We start from the raw sequence: 17,426 nt of genomic DNA on the forward strand, positions 1-17,426 counted from the left end.
GATTTTTTGCCCCTCCTAAAGAGCCAACGGCTGGAGATGCCCTAAACACCATCGTTCGTTAGGTTTGCCGGCGCACTTTTGGTGGCTCGAGCTCGACGATGCTGCTGGTAGCATCAGAATTTCTTCAGAAAAAATAGGTTGGAATGGCAGAAGGCCAGTCTACTGCCGAGATGAAGAAAAGTACTTATTACCAGGTCGTTTTCGTCCTCTAACTTTCTTGGGGAGTTGGATCAATCCCGTTAATTAACGTGGCCATGTTTCATGGGTTCTGGTTGATGCTTTCTGCAACCAGATCCAGGCCTTCACTAACTGATGAGCATTACCATTGATCTCCAACGTACGGTAGCACTCTACTCCCAGGACTTTGGTTGGCATCCTATGCTACGATCCTAAAGTCAGCTCCATCTTACTAATACACATCGCCTTCTTTAAATACCGAAGCAGGAGTACACATACTACTACTACATGCGTCGCATGACAGTGGAACAACCACCGGCAGGAGCAGGACCAGTTCTGCCGCTCTCAACTCAAAAGAGAAGATGGCCTGCATGTCCATCGATCTATCCATCCAGTGTAGTATCTCCTGCTGATCCGCTTTATCAGATACTGTCACCGCTCCCTTTTTCTCCCTCTCACATCCCAAACCGAGCCTCACACAAAGTGCTTGGCTTCACCTTCCAAGAAGCGAGATCGGGCTACGTGGTTTCAATTAAGGCCTTGCCGACTGGTTAGACCTAACAGTACTCAAGAGATTAAGACCATACATGCTGCTAGGAGTACGGCTGCAAATTGCCAGACGACTCCTAATCCTAAACATGCTATAATTAGCAGCACCTGAACGCACCAGCTATTCAGCTAGCCTTAGGCTGGTCCTGCAGGTACGCTAGGCGCAGACACAAGGCACCATGCCACGCACTGCCCACGGTCACGCACCACAAACGGAGGCTGCAAGAGGTTGGATTGTCAAGCAAAATGACATTCCCTCTACCTTTTTTTCTTGGAAAATTTGATTAATCCACATCAAACTGGTTCGCGTTGCACTGTTGTGCGGGCACGTCATCATGCGAATGCGTCGTGGGTTTCCTGCTGCTGCTGATGGATATGGCTTGCTACTGTGCAGTGGAAACCTAGGAGAAAGACTGACAGACTTGGACGGGAGGCTCATGGGCAGACAAGCCCCTAAATTAAGCCACGGATTGATTGATTAGTTGGCTACTGGTAGTACTACTACTACCACCCTTGTGCTAACCAGAGGTTAGCTTAGCTTATTAGGGACAGCACTAGAACCCACGCATTAACCTAGCTAGATACTAGTAGGCTAGACAGAGGAACAAGACAAGCACCCGCACTAACCACCACAATAACCACCACCAAGACGACCCTGTCAGTAAACGCAAGCATCAACTTTTTGCCTTTGTTTCTAAGTCCGGTTGCTAAGCTTATTCTGTAATGTGTTGAATTTTGACAAATTCCTCCAAATCTGGCTTTCAGAATGAGAATCACGGGGGCCATGGGATGGGAGTAGTACCAAGTTTCTGATGAAAAAGGGCAGATAAAACAGCAGAGGGAAACAAAGCGGAAAGACAGACAGACACCCCCTCCACCTCCCCTCCCCTGTCTTCTTCCACCCCCCAACCCCGTCTCCTCGCCCCCCTCTCCCAAAGCGCATTTCTTTCTTTCCCTCGCCCCTCTCGCTCTCGCTCTCGCTTGCGTGTGTGTGTGTGTCTCCATTAACTCCCCGCCATTACCCGCCTCACGCCCCCCAGCAATGCCGCCGTGGAGCGTGCGCGCGCGCGGCCGCTGAAGGTGCTAGCTGGATCCACCGCCAGGCGGAGCAAAGCTCGAGCGGCGGCGGCGGCGGGACGGGGGGAAGAAGGGGAGACGGGTGTGGCCGGGAGAGGCGGGCGCGCCCAATGCACGAGCACACCCTGGCCAGGGCGTGGGAGGCGACGGTGCGCAAGGTGCAGCAGCATCCGCAGCCCGGGGGCAGGCGCCGGGTCGCCCCCATGCTGCCCGCCGACGACTCCGAGACGGCCTCCTCCTCGGCCTCCTCCTCCGCGGGCGTCGACGATGCCGACCGCCATCACCGCGACATCCAGGAGGAGTACGTCGAGCGGGGCCTCCCCAACGGGGACTTCTACACGGGCCAGTGGCGGGCCGGCGCGCCGCACGGCGCCGGCAAGTACCTGTGGACGGACGGCTGCATGTACGAGGGGGAGTGGCGGCACGGCAAGGCCACGGGCCGGGGCAAGTTCTCCTGGCCCTCCGGCGCCACCTACGAGGGCGACTTCAAGGACGGCTTCATGGACGGCGACGGCACCTACACCGGCGCCGCCGGGGACACCTACAAGGGGGCCTGGTCCATGAACCTCAAGCACGGCCACGGCAGGAAGAGCTACGCCAACGGCGACCAGTACGACGGCGACTGGCGCTCGGGGCTGCAGGACGGCGCCGGCCGCTACATCTGGCGCAACGGGACCGAGTACGCCGGGGAGTGGCGGGCCGGCCTCATCCACGGCCGCGGCGAGCTCGCCTGGGCCAACGGCAACCGCTACGACGGCGGCTGGGAGGACGGCTGCCCGCGCGGCCAGGGCACCTTCCGATGGGCCGACGGCAGCGTCTACGTCGGCTTCTGGACGCGCGACGGCCCCGGCGGCATTGTCCAGCAGAAGGGCGTCTACTACCCGTCCCCGGCGGCGTCGTCCCCGACGGCGCGCGACCCCCGCGACGTCTTCGCCAGGGAGTTGCCGGGCTTCATGGGCGGCGGCGCCACCGAGTCCACGCCGCTGCACAGGCCGCTCAACACCTCGGGCAACCGGACGGCCAATGGCCGGGCGAGCTCCGTGTCCGGGATGAGCAATTGCTCTGGCGGCGACCGCAAGTACGACAAGATTTGCATCTGGGAGTCGGACGGCGACATCACCTGCGACATTGTGGACGGGGCCGCCCTGGTGGACGACGCGCGGAGGAGCGTGAGGACGGAGGACGGCGCGGAGGGCGGGGCGCTTCTGCCGCCGCCGTCCCCGGCGCCGCGCATCGCCAAGTGGGTGTCCCCGCGGCAGGCCAAGCAGCAGGGGGAGACCATCGTCAAGGGGCACAAGCACTACGAGCTCATGCTCAACCTGCAGCTCGGGATCAGGTGGGTTGCTCTGTCCATCTCCCTCCATTAGCGACTCTGAATTATGCAGATTTTGGAGCCTTGGCTCTGGAATTTGATCAACCGGAGAGATTTACATTTGCTTTCAGCACCTTTGCCGATTTATTTACAAGTCTGAATTAGGGGATACCAGTGCTACCCTGTCAGTGGTGAATTAGTACTAAAGGGTTTGCTTCGAATCATGCAATCGTTAGGAAATGAAAAGAATTGTGGGTTTGGCCAATCCGATTTCGATACATGGCCAAGGCTTTTCTACCGTGTGGATTCTCGATCAACATGACAGCCATTAGTCATTTCTTAATCCACATGATTGTTAAGTTTATCTTTATCTCTGCCCTAACAATGATGTGTTGCCACAGGCATGCAGTTGGGAAGCAAGGCCCGGTTACGCTTGAGCTCAAATCATCGGCATTCGATCCCAAGGAAAAAGTGTGGACAAAGTTCCCTCAGGAAGGCTCGAAACACACTCCGCGGCACAATTCCTGCGACTTCAGATGGAAGGATTACTGCCCACAGGTGTTCCGGTTGGTCATCACTCACCACTCCCCATTTCAAAGCTACATATATGATGAATTGATGATGTACCTGCCTTCTGGTCTCATTATGCTGATCAACATACCATTTGTTCTGAACCGAATCGCAGGACATTGCGCAAGCTGTTCAAGGTGGATGCTGCTGACTACATGTTGTCCCTCTGTGGAAGCGAGGCTCTCCGGGAGCTCTCGTCTCCGGGTAAGAGCGGAAGCTTCTTCTACCTGACAAACGACGACCGGTACATGATAAAGACAATGAAGAAATCTGAAGTGAAGGTTTGTTCTTTGTGGTGCCCTCTGTCTCTAGGCTTTCTAAGCTTCATCATAAATAATTCCAGAAGTTTTGTGCTGAACGCAAGAAATACTTGTTAACGTTACAGATGCTTTTGAAGATGCTTCCAGCTTACTACAATCATGTCCGTGCGTTCGAGGATACTCTAGTGACCAAATTTTTCGGCCTACATTGTGTTAAGTTAGCTGGCGCAAACCAGAAGAAGGTTAGTGATGAATGCAACTTTATATTTCTTCTCCATACTTGGCACCATCTGTTTTGTATGATTTGTATTCATTATGGCCAATGTTCAAAACTTGCACCCTAACTGTTTGCTGTTGCACTACTACCCAGGTTCGCTTTGTCATAATGGGGAATCTATTCTGCTCTCATAATTCTATCCACAGGCGTTTTGATCTGAAAGGCTCGTCTCTTGGTCGCACGACTGACAAGCCACAAACTGAAATTGACCAGTATACAACTCTGAAAGACCTTGATCTAAACTTCATATTTAGATTAAAGAAGCAATGGTTTCAAGAGTTCCAAAGGTGCAACCATTCTCTTTTCATATTCTAGTTTGTGTTTGAGTGTATTACTAGTAACAATTTGTGCATTTAGTCCATAATGCTAATAAATAACTTAACTGTATCCAAGCAGGCAAGTGGACAGGGATTGTGATTTCCTTGAGCAAGAGAAGATTATGGATTACAGTCTCCTGGTGGGGGTACATTTTAGGCATAATGGAGAGAAGCTTCTGACTGAAGGTTGGTTGGATAACCCATAACACATTTGCAAACTTATCAAAGTACAATCAGTTGGTTGTTTATACCTTACAATGTGCACTGTTTGATTAAAGGTTCCATGGACAATGATACCAACACAGTATCAACACTTCGGCTTTCAAGAGGATACACGGATCAATTTCTTGCTGATCCAAATGGGTAAGCTAGATATTTTACCACCCTAATCTGTTATACCATGTACTTACGTCGTAGTGGAATGCAATTTTGTTTCAAATAATCAAACTTCTGTATATCTCTGTGTTTGATCCTTGTGTCGTAATTGGTATTAGGTAGGCTTCATACCTTCAAATTATCAAATATCGCTAGGTTCGAGCCATTTTTCATGGGGTCCCTTTGCTTATATATGCCGGAAATTTGTCAGTGGTTTTTTGCTCAAGGAAATTTGGTACTTCTCTTTCTAAAGCAGCATTTTAATTCTAATGAGAACACATCGTGTATGTGGTGAGCAATCAAAACTTGATGAGTCAACTGGACCTTTAATTATAAATTTTAATAATCAGCATAATCTTAACAACTGAAATGAAATAATTAGAAATGATATTGATGTGATCATTCTTCTGTGACCTATTCAATTTCAAAATCTAGATTGTGTGCCCACCATGGCTTCTTTCTCCACCTACACCCTAGCTGTTCTTACCTTTCCATTCATATTTTTTAAGCTGTCTTTGATACGTTTTTATGTGCTGTCAACTAGCTGAACAGTAGGTTGTAAATATCCGCAAAACTAAAATTTCAAGACAGGGCTACAGATTTTTGTCTTTGTAAAATCCTGATTTACGCTGTTTCGGCATTTACTTGAGATATTCATCTGAGTATTTGTGAATAAACAGGCTGTCTAAAATCAAACTCGGGACAAGTATGCCTGCAAGAGCAGAACTGACTGCTAGGAAGAACGACTGCGAGCCGCAGCTCATTGGAGAGCCAACCGGGGAATACTACGATGTTATACTGTATTTTGGGATCATAGACATACTTCAAGATTATGACATCAGCAAAAGGCTTGAGCACGCGTACAAATCTTTCCAGTACGACCCGACCTCGATATCGGCAGTGGATCCAAGGCAGTACTCGAGACGTTTTAAGGATTTCATATACAGAGCATTTCAAGAGGACAGCTGAAAAGATCGTGAAGCTTGACAGCGAAGCCGCCCCCCGATGCAGGTGAAGTTTGAGATGTCAATGGAAGAAAGCTCAGCCTCTGCACAGCGAAGTGGGGTGCCCGAACTTGTAAGCCGTCGATATTTTGGTACAAGGATGGGGTGAGTGCAGCTTCAGTGCAAGCCTTCTGGATATGGCAGAGTTGCTCCAGAAATGGCCCGGCTCTCGCGTAAATATAAATACTAGTTACATTAATATTAATACATACAACACATAGGGCTCACTGATATTTGTAGGGTAGGAGATGGAGTTGGAGATGTTAACTTAGCGATTCAAGTTAAAGATAGGAGAGGTGTAACCAAGCGCGCAAGCCGGCCCGGGAGTTGTAAATGTTTCTTCTTTTTTTCACCTGATGATGAGGGTAGCAGCATGTGTTAGGTTTTTTGTGGGGTAAAAATTTGTTGATTCATGACTACGCTTGTGGACATACATGCCCATGGGAGGAACATGCTTGGATTTCTTCTGTCTGCACATTGTACATTGTTTTCCGTCTGGGACCTGGCATTGCGGGCATAGAGAGAGCAGTAGTGATGCCTCAGTTTTTTTCCCGGGCTGAAATGATCGTGTCTTGGGCATTTGCCAAGTCCCAATGAATGATGCTGCACCCAAATGGGTCCAGGCCAACTGAACCTCACCTCACCTCAGTAGTGGCAGCTGAGGCATCAGCATTTTGTGTGCTCCGTCGGGGTCAGCCTGTGATGATGGCTTATCTGCAATCAGCAAAAGTCGCGGGAAATTGGGTGTAATGTTTGCACCTGTTGTGCAACTTGCTCCCCTCCCCTGCCATGAGAGGGGCAGATTCATCGGCTAGCTTAGGTTGGTGCTTGTTCGAGTTTAACCTGACTGAATCAGATCAATCTAAATTGGATGTACTAACTAGAAGGAACTGCAACAGTATGTCTGATAACAACATCACATGTATCCATCAATCTAAATCAGATCCAGGATACTGTTTCCAGCACAGCTTAATTGTGGATGCTTTGATGATGCCATGTATAGTATGGCTGTCGTCGTTGTTTTGTGCTGATGAAATGAGATTTTTGATACGCATGTCTGCCTGCCTGCTTGGCCGCACCTTTCAGTCGCGGTCGTCAAGCCATCCATAGGTAGTGCCTGGATCTGGATCTTGATGTTTTTCACCTTTGATCCGGTGATTGGACGGTGTTAGGTTAGGCCTGGTGTTTGAAGCTTTGCTGCCGCCCATACGCGACGTGGATCCGACTTCGCGGATGGATGGATGGAAGAAGGTGACATCTTCTAAAAGCGTTTCCTGCCAGGTGCAACACAGCTTTCTTTTTTGGTCTCCGAATTTGTCTCGATAAAATATGCTTCTGAGTCCTCATCTTGTTAGCGTGAGCAGTATTTTATGGTGTTTGTGCCGATGGACGCATAATAAGCATAGAAAAATCGAGGGGAGGGGAGGGGGTTGGAAGATGAGACAGTTGTGAGACGTGTTCCCGTGGTTTTTTAATTTTATTATGCGTGTGATCCATCGTGGCCGGCAGCTCTCGACACCGAACCTTCTCTCGCACGCTGATTGGCCGCCGGCGATTCTGTTAACTGATGTTGAAAACAGAAAGGGGAGAAAAAGCAGGAGGAAAGTCGTGCATGCACCCGGGAAAAATGGCGTCCAATGCACGATCGAGCATGATATGTAGGTATGACAAAAACTAATCTGAATATAGGAGGAGAATGAAAACTGCACCATTGTTTTTATGGAGGACATGCTACATGATAATCTTTGTTTGCGGACAACATACATACATATATGATAATGGCATGCCATGATTGCGAGCATGTACTTGTGTTTACCTGAACGCGGATCGGCAATCATGGTGTTGCCTGCATGTTCTCGCCGCTTGCAAATACTCCTCCCATATTACAGGATATATTTATAAATATGTATTGTACATCATGGATATCAATCAAGACATCCATCTAATTTCGGCTTTCCCCTGATTAATCTAGAGTCTGAGCGCATCTGTTACGTACGTAATTGAGCTGTTTTTTGTGCAGATACCGCCTACCTGTGCTGTTGTAGGTGTCACGTTTGCCGTCGGCTCCACAAACTCAGGGCTCGTGCCCGGCCGGCCATTGCCGCCAAAAGGCAGGCCAGGCAGGGGGGAGAGGCAAATATAAAGCCCGAGGTGATGGTGCCCCAGATAATGGACGCTGTCTCCAACTCTCAAGTAGTACCGCTGGTGTTATCTTTTCCTGAAAGCAAGCGCTCTCTCAAGAGTTTGATCAAGTCCCATGATTCTATCTGTGTTTGCCGTTAGCACACCTCGAGGCGAGGAACCGGAGGGAAAATGTACAATCTCTCTGGTTAATCATATCATATCCATGCAGATGCGCGTCTCTCTCCGTGACGACGCGCGTTGCCGGCCCAAATTGGGAGCCTACGAAATACGGCGTCGGAAAGCGACGCTGTCCATGCCTTCCGTATGCATGTCTGCTGCTTCTTCTTCTGCCGACGACGAAGCCTTTTTTCCTTTTGACTCCAAGCTGCTGCCGCTTGTGGAGTACGTAGAGTACATGCATGCATACCCATCTGAAGCAGGAGCAGTGCACAGTGCTGCTGCCTGCTTTGCGCGGCGCCTTCATGCAGACAAAAAGGGCAAAGCGAGTCGAGTTACCGCTGGTGCTGCACTCGGTCGATTGGTTTGAACCGGGCGGCGAAGCGGAGGACGGTTGGTTGGTTGTTGTTTGCCCTTTGCTTTTGCGACCGGGGTGGCCACCGGAGCGAGAGTGAGCTCCTGCTCCTGCGCCTCGCGACACGCAGCGGGTTAAAGTCGGGAGCAGCATCGGCGAAAGCTCCGAACGAGCCAAAGATCAAAGATGATGGCAGGCAGGCAGGCAGGCTGAGCGTACTGCCTACATGTGGTGCGATATGATGCAATGCAGTGGCACGGCTTGTGTGAAAGTTGAAGCCCGACCCAGCCGCCCGGGTGGTGCTGCTTTTGAACGGCTTTTCGTCGGTTTTGAGTTTGCTTGTGTGTGTGGCATACTCCTCACGCCGCAATAAGCAGGGCGGCGAGTGTGCCTTGGAATTTCCCCTCTTTTCCTTTTTGGATCTTGTGTGTGTGTGTTGGCATGGGCCTTCTCGCAGCGACTGCTTCGATTTGATTCCCACTGGGCTACACATCCCGGGCAGAGAATTTCTACGATGATGGTTTGATTCATATTGGGCTGCTGCACAGAATGGACACGTAATTCTTGCAAACTCACCGAGCTTCCATCTTCGGGCGCGGCTATGTCTAGCTTTCAGGGAGACAACGACATGGCTGTGTCTCGCCCGTACCGAGAGATCCTTTGGTCTTGCCTCTAGCGCGAGGTTAGTGGGTCGGCTCGGTACTGTAGCTGCCAGGAGTGGTTTAGGGAAGAATCTAGAATAAAGTATATTTGTCCCCCTGAAATCTCTCCTAATGGACCAAATCCCCCCTGAACTCCGAAACCGGATAAATAACCCCCTGAACTTTGCAAAACCGGATAAATGTCACCCCAGAGTGGTTTTGAAAAGAATTGAAGGTGGTTTTCGTACTAAGGATGCGACTAGGCTGTTAATGATGTTGACTCGGCAGCGGCAAGGAACGGTTTTGGTGAAATTTCTTCATTTTCAGCAACGTATTTTTGTCTCCGTTCGCCGGCCGCCGGCGTCAAATTCGTCACAACTGCAGCTTCCCCGGCCGCCCCGACTTCGCTTACGAGCTCCGGCCTCCGGGTGAACGCGCGCACCTTTGCCCTGCTTCCTCTTCTGATCCCGTTACCTGTAGCGTCGCCTCGCTCGAGCTCAAACTCGGCCGCCATGGCCATGGCCGAGATCGGCCGTCCATGCGCGCGCCCAGCCTGCAAGCGCCCTGGGCCACGGCCCCGCAACCTCTCTCACACGCTGGTCCTTCCATGGCCGGCCGCGTTGGCCGTGCTTTTCCGAGCGCTGCTTTCCTAGCCTGCGTGCTGCCTCGCATGCGCGGGTCAAGTTCATGTTCGTGGTCGCGCGCCGGGCAGCAAACACAGGTCTGGGCCTCTTCCTTTTGCAACCGTCCGTCACGCAGAAGCTCGTTGTTCTCGCCCCGCCTCCCCATCGCCTTTTCCATATGATTTGGAAGAGCAGCCTCGACGCAGCAGCACGCGGGCGGACGTGCGAGAGCACCTCCGAGAGTCTCTCATTACTGCTCCTATTAGCTCCCTACCCTTATTGAAGCACACAAACACTGAGATGCACATGCGCGCGGGGGGAAACAAACCGTAGCTCACTGATTAGGAATCCAAGGAGGTGGCAACGCTGCTGGTCTGCTCATTGCACTGAAGGAGATGGTTCCGTCCATCGCACGACCACGCCCAGGCACTTAACCCGCGCATGCGAGGCAGCCAGGCCCGAGCCAAAGGGGGTGCTCGACATGAAGTAGGAGGAATTGCTCGACAGAATTGCTCGACAGGAGATTCCTGAACCTGAGCAAGGAAAGGAAGGACGATCGGAGGAACCCTAACCTGCCAGACGAAGAGACGCCTCGTCTCTTCGCTTGTCTCGATGACTCGATTGATCACTGTTTTTTTTTCTTTCTGATTTCGAGGGAACTGATCGCTGGATTTTTTTTGAGGGAACGATCGCTGGATGAGGGCATGAGGCGTAGTTGCTCGAGGGCTGCTCCAGGTTGCGAGATGCCAGGCCAAGCGTCTCAGAGGCCGAAAAGGTCAGATTTTTTTTTCAGAGGCCAAAAAGGTTAGATGGGTAGTAGTAGTGCTGCGTGTAGATTTGGAGGCCCCTGAAAACGGGGGGCCCTGTGCGGGCGCACAGGTTGCACCCCCTTTGGCTCGGGCCTGACCCTGTGAGCCCTTTACTTCGAATTTCGATTTCCACCAGCTAATTTTGCTCTTCTAAAATCATATAGTTAATTTTATTATTCTTTTCATCTATTAGTTGTCTAGTATTGCAAGATCCAAGTCATGTCTGCATTTAGAAAACATGAATCTGATTACAAAAAGCGTTTGAAGAAACAAAAAATAGAGGAATTAACTCAGTCTCAGAAAGGAGATATGGATAAGTTTATTATAAAAAAACCACAAGTGTCCTCCGGTAATCAGTTACTTCATGAAAAGCATGCACATGAAAAAATGTTGACAATGATCCTAGCACTAGAGATGTCCAGACAGAGATACAATCAAGAATAGGTACAATTTTTATATTTCCAGTTGGTATCTAAGATATTATGAACTTTATATTATTATAGTTATGTTCATGTAGTGTTTTCTTTAGCGAGATAAGGCCCATTTTAGAGTTTCGCACAGGGCCTTAGATTTTAGTGTTCCAATTTCCTTGCCATTGGCATGAAGTAGGAGGAATTGCTCGACAGAATTGCTCGACAGGAGATTCCTGAACCTGAGCAAGGAAAGGAAGGACGATCGGAGGAACCCTAACCTGCCAGACGAAGAGACGCCTCGTCTCTTCGCTTGTCTCGATGACTCGATTGATCACTGTTTTTTTTTCTTTCTGATTTCGAGGGAACTGATCGCTGGATTTTTTTTGAGGGAACGATCGCTGGATGAGGGCATGAGGCGTAGTTGCTCGAGGGCTGCTCCAGGTTGCGAGATGCCAGGCCAAGCGTCTCAGAGGCCGAAAAGGTCAGATTTTTTTTTCAGAGGCCAAAAAGGTTAGATGGGTAGTAGTAGTGCTGCGTGTAGATTTGGAGGCCCCTGAAAACGGGGGGCCCTGTGCGGGCGCACAGGTTGCACCCCCTTTGGCTCGGGCCTGACCCTGTGAGCCCTTTACTTCGAATTTCGATTTCCACCAGCTAATTTTGCTCTTCTAAAATCATATAGTTAATTTTATTATTCTTTTCATCTATTAGTTGTCTAGTATTGCAAGATCCAAGTCATGTCTGCATTTAGAAAACATGAATCTGATTACAAAAAGCGTTTGAAGAAACAAAAAATAGAGGAATTAACTCAGTCTCAGAAAGGAGATATGGATAAGTTTATTATAAAAAAACCACAAGTGTCCTCCGGTAATCAGTTACTTCATGAAAAGCATGCACATGAAAAAATGTTGACAATGATCCTAGCACTAGAGATGTCCAGACAGAGATACAATCAAGAATAGGTACAATTTTTATATTTCCAGTTGGTATCTAAGATATTATGAACTTTATATTATTATAGTTATGTTCATGTAGTGTTTTCTTTAGCGAGATAAGGCCCATTTTAGAGTTTCGCACAGGGCCTTAGATTTTAGTGTTCCAATTTCCTTGCCATTGGCATGAAGTAGGAGGAATTGCTCGACAGAATTGCTCGACAGGAGATTCCTGAACCTGAGCAAGGAAAGGAAGGACGATCGGAGGAACCCTAACCTGCCAGACGAAGAGACGCCTCGTCTCTTCGCTTGTCTCGATGACTCGATTGATCACTGTTTTTTTTTCTTTCTGATTTCGAGGGAACTGATCGCTGGATTTTTTTTGAGGGAACGATCGCTGGATGAGGGCATGAGGCGTAGTTGCTCGAGGGCTGCTCCAGGTTGCGAGATGCCAGGCCAAGCGTCTCAGAGGCCGAAAAGGTCAGATTTTTTTTTCAGAGGCCAAAAAGGTTAGATGGGTAGTAGTAGTGCTGCGTGTAGATTTGGAGGCCCCTGAAAACGGGGGGCCCTGTGCGGGCGCACAGGTTGCACCCCCTTTGGCTCGGGCCTGACCCTGTGAGCCCTTTACTTCGAATTTCGATTTCCACCAGCTAATTTTGCTCTTCTAAAATCATATAGTTAATTTTATTATTCTTTTCATCTATTAGTTGTCTAGTATTGCAAGATTCAAGTCATGTCTGCATTTAGAAAACATGAATCTGATTACAAAAAGCGTTTGAAGAAACAAAAAATAGAGGAATTAACTCAGTCTCAGAAAGGAGATATGGATAAGTTTATTATAAAAAAACCACAAGTGTCCTCCGGTAATCAGTTACTTCATGAAAAGCATGCACATGAAAAAATGTTGACAATGATCCTAGCACTAGAGATGTCCAGACAGAGATACAATCAAGAATAGGTACAATTTTTATATTTCCAGTTGGTATCTAAGATATTATGAACTTTATATTATTATAGTTATGTTCATGTAGTGTTTTCTTTAGCGAGATAAGGCCCATTTTAGAGTTTCGCACAGGGCCTTAGATTTTAGTGTTCCAATTTCCTTGCCATTGGCATGAAGTAGGAGGAATTGCTCGACAGAATTGCTTGACAGGAGATTCCTGAACCTGAGCAAGGAAAGGAAGGACGATCGGAGGAACCCTAACCTGCCAGACGAAGAGACGCCTCGTCTCTTCGCTTGTCTCGATGACTCGATTGATCACTGTTTTTTTTTCTTTCTGATTTCGAGGGAACTGATCGCTGGATTTTTTTTGAGGGAACGATCGCTGGATGAGGGCATGAGGCGTAGTTGCTCGAGGGCTGCTCCAGGTTGCGAGATGCCAGGCCAAGCGTCTCAGAGGCCGAAAAGGTCAGATTTTTTTTCAGAGGCCAAAAAGGTTAGATGGGTAGTAGTAGTGCTGCGTGTAGATTTGGAGGCCCCTGAAAACGGGGGGCCCTGTGCGGGCGCACAGGTTGCACCCCCTTTGGCTCGGGCCTGACCCTGTGAGCCCTTTACTTCGAATTTCGATTTCCACCAGCTAATTTTGCTCTTCTAAAATCATATAGTTAATTTTATTATTCTTTTCATCTATTAGTTGTCTAGTATTGCAAGATCCAAGTCATGTCTGCATTTAGAAAACATGAATCTGATTACAAAAAGCGTTTGAAGAAACAAAAAATAGAGGAATTAACTCAGTCTCAGAAAGGAGATATGGATAAGTTTATTATAAAAAAACCACAAGTGTCCTCCGGTAATCAGTTACTTCATGAAAAGCATGCACATGAAAAAATGTTGACAATGATCCTAGCACTAGAGATGTCCAGACAGAGATACAATCAAGAATAGGTACAATTTTTATATTTCCAGTTGGTATCTAAGATATTATGAACTTTATATTATTATAGTTATGTTCATGTAGTGTTTTCTTTAGCGAGATAAGGCCCATTTTAGAGTTTCGCACAGGGCCTTAGATTTTAGTGTTCCAATTTCCTTGCCATTGGCATGAAGTAGGAGGAATTGCTCGACAGAATTGCTCGACAGGAGATTCCTGAACCTGAGCAAGGAAAGGAAGGACGATCGGAGGAACCCTAACCTGCCAGACGAAGAGACGCCTCGTCTCTTCGCTTGTCTCGATGACTCGATTGATCACTGTTTTTTTTTCTTTCTGATTTCGAGGGAACTGATCGCTGGATTTTTTTTGAGGGAACGATCGCTGGATGAGGGCATGAGGCGTAGTTGCTCGAGGGCTGCTCCAGGTTGCGAGATGCCAGGCCAAGCGTCTCAGAGGCCGAAAAGGTCAGATTTTTTTTCAGAGGCCAAAAAGGTTAGATGGGTAGTAGTAGTGCTGCGTGTAGATTTGGAGGCCCCTGAAAACGGGGGGCCCTGTGCGGGCGCACAGGTTGCACCCCCTTTGGCTCGGGCCTGACCCTGTGAGCCCTTTACTTCGAATTTCGATTTCCACCAGCTAATTTTGCTCTTCTAAAATCATATAGTTAATTTTATTATTCTTTTCATCTATTAGTTGTCTAGTATTGCAAGATCCAAGTCATGTCTGCATTTAGAAAACATGAATCTGATTACAAAAAGCGTTTGAAGAAACAAAAAATAGAGGAATTAACTCAGTCTCAGAAAGGAGATATGGATAAGTTTATTATAAAAAAACCACAAGTGTCCTCCGGTAATCAGTTACTTCATGAAAAGCATGCACATGAAAAAATGTTGACAATGATCCTAGCACTAGAGATGTCCAGACAGAGATACAATCAAGAATAGGTACAATTTTTATATTTCCAGTTGGTATCTAAGATATTATGAACTTTATATTATTATAGTTATGTTCATGTAGTGTTTTCTTTAGCGAGATAAGGCCCATTTTAGAGTTTCGCACAGGGCCTTAGATTTTAGTGTTCCAATTTCCTTGCCATTGGCATGAAGTAGGAGGAATTGCTCGACAGAATTGCTCGACAGGAGATTCCTGAACCTGAGCAAGGAAAGGAAGGACGATCGGAGGAACCCTAACCTGCCAGACGAAGAGACGCCTCGTCTCTTCGCTTGTCTCGATGACTCGATTGATCACTGTTTTTTTTTTCTTTCTGATTTCGAGGGAACTGATCGCTGGATTTTTTTTGAGGGAACGATCGCTGGATGAGGGCATGAGGCGTAGTTGCTCGAGGGCTGCTCCAGGTTGCGAGATGCCAGGCCAAGCGTCTCAGAGGCCGAAAAGGTCAGATTTTTTTTCAGAGGCCAAAAAGGTTAGATGGGTAGTAGTAGTGCTGCGTGTAGATTTGGAGGCCCCTGAAAACGGGGGGCCCTGTGCGGGCGCACAGGTTGCACCCCCTTTGGCTCGGGCCTGACCCTGTGAGCCCTTTACTTCGAATTTCGATTTCCACCAGCTAATTTTGCTCTTCTAAAATCATATAGTTAATTTTATTATTCTTTTCATCTATTAGTTGTCTAGTATTGCAAGATCCAAGTCATGTCTGCATTTAGAAAACATGAATCTGATTACAAAAAGCGTTTGAAGAAACAAAAAATAGAGGAATTAACTCAGTCTCAGAAAGGAGATATGGATAAGTTTATTATAAAAAAACCACAAGTGTCCTCCGGTAATCAGTTACTTCATGAAAAGCATGCACATGAAAAAATGTTGACAATGATCCTAGCACTAGAGATGTCCAGACAGAGATACAATCAAGAATAGGTACAATTTTTATATTTCCAGTTGGTATCTAAGATATTATGAACTTTATATTATTATAGTTATGTTCATGTAGTGTTTTCTTTAGCGAGATAAGGCCCATTTTAGAGTTTCGCACAGGGCCTTAGATTTTAGTGTTCCAATTTCCTTGCCATTGGCATGAAGTAGGAGGAATTGCTCGACAGAATTGCTCGACAGGAGATTCCTGAACCTGAGCAAGGAAAGGAAGGACGATCGGAGGAACCCTAACCTGCCAGACGAAGAGACGCCTCGTCTCTTCGCTTGTCTCGATGACTCGATTGATCACTGTTTTTTTTTCTTTCTGATTTCGAGGGAACTGATCGCTGGATTTTTTTTGAGGGAACGATCGCTGGATGAGGGCATGAGGCGTAGTTGCTCGAGGGCTGCTCCAGGTTGCGAGATGCCAGGCCAAGCGTCTCAGAGGCCGAAAAGGTCAGATTTTTTTTCAGAGGCCAAAAAGGTTAGATGGGTAGTAGTAGTGCTGCGTGTAGATTTGGAGGCCCCTGAAAACGGGGGGCCCTGTGCGGGCGCACAGGTTGCACCCCCTTTGGCTCGGGCCTGACCCTGTGAGCCCTTTACTTCGAATTTCGATTTCCACCAGCTAATTTTGCTCTTCTAAAATCATATAGTTAATTTTATTATTCTTTTCATCTATTAGTTGTCTAGTATTGCAAGATCCAAGTCATGTCTGCATTTAGAAAACATGAATCTGATTACAAAAAGCGTTTGAAGAAACAAAAAATAGAGGAATTAACTCAGTCTCAGAAAGGAGATATGGATAAGTTTATTATAAAAAAACCACAAGTGTCCTCCGGTAATCAGTTACTTCATGAAAAGCATGCACATGAAAAAATGTTGACAATGATCCTAGCACTAGAGATGTCCAGACAGAGATACAATCAAGAATAGGTACAATTTTTATATTTCCAGTTGGTATCTAAGATATTATGAACTTTATATTATTATAGTTATGTTCATGTAGTGTTTTCTTTAGCGAGATAAGGCCCATTTTAGAGTTTCGCACAGGGCCTTAGATTTTGCCAGCTCGGTCCTGAAGGAAATATGCCCTAGAGGCAATAATAAAGTTATTATTTATTTCCTTATAATCATGATAAATGTTTATTATTCATGCTATAATTGTATTAACCGGAAACATAATACATGTGTGAATACATAGACAAACAAAGTGTCACTAGTATGCCTCTACTTGACTAGCTCGTTAATCAAAGATGGTTATGTTTCCTAACCATGAACAATGAGTTGTTATTTGATTAACGGGATCACATCATTAAGAGAATGATCTGATTGACATGACCCATTCCATTAGCTTAGCACCCGATCGTTTAGTATGTTGCTATTGCTTTCTTCATGACTTATACATGTTCCTATAACTATGAGATTATGCAACTCCCGTTTACCGGAGGAACACTTTGGGTACTACCAAACGTCACAACGTAACTGGGTGATTATAAAGGAGTACTACAGGTGTCTCCAAAGGTACATGTTGGGTTGGCGTATTTCGAGATTAGGTTTTGTCACTCCGATTGTCGGAGAGGTATCTCTGGGCCCTCTCGGTAATACACATCACTTAAGCCTTGCAAGCATTGCAACTAAATGAGTTAGTTGCGGGATGATGTATTACAGAACGAGTAAAGAGACTTGCCGGTAACGAGATTGAA

The 17,426-nt window shown here is 47.3% G+C and overlaps 1 protein-coding gene across 1 annotated transcript; it reads left to right on the plus strand.

The window, feature by feature from the left end:
• Window positions 1-1,635: 1,635 nt before the first annotated feature.
• LOC125535884 (phosphatidylinositol 4-phosphate 5-kinase 6) lies at window positions 1,636-6,385 on the plus strand. Its single transcript, XM_048698950.2, has 8 exons — window positions 1,636-3,139; window positions 3,517-3,681; window positions 3,801-3,966; window positions 4,071-4,187; window positions 4,316-4,509; window positions 4,619-4,725; window positions 4,818-4,902; window positions 5,595-6,385. Exons 1-8 carry the CDS (start codon window positions 1,914-1,916, stop codon window positions 5,881-5,883), a joined length of 2,349 nt encoding a protein of 782 aa, XP_048554907.2. The 5' UTR covers window positions 1,636-1,913; the 3' UTR covers window positions 5,884-6,385.
• The last annotated feature ends 11,041 nt before the right edge of the window (window positions 6,386-17,426 follow it).

Source organism: Triticum urartu, chromosome 2A, assembly GCF_056163025.1.
Source record: "Triticum urartu cultivar PI428250 chromosome 2A, HENAU_Tu73, whole genome shotgun sequence".
NCBI lineage: Eukaryota > Viridiplantae > Streptophyta > Magnoliopsida > Poales > Poaceae > Triticum > Triticum urartu.

Bases quoted from the DNA above. Each gene is read 5' to 3' on its own strand.
- LOC125535884 (XM_048698950.2), top strand. From the start codon at position 1,914: ATGCACGAGCACACCCTGGCCAGGGCGTGGGAGGCGACGGTGCGCAAG. The intron at 3,967-4,070 runs GTTTGTTCTTTG...TTAACGTTACAG, and splicing joins TGAAGAAATCTGAAGTGAAG to ATGCTTTTGAAGATGCTTCC. The intron at 4,188-4,315 runs GTTAGTGATGAA...ACTACTACCCAG, and splicing joins CTGGCGCAAACCAGAAGAAG to GTTCGCTTTGTCATAATGGG.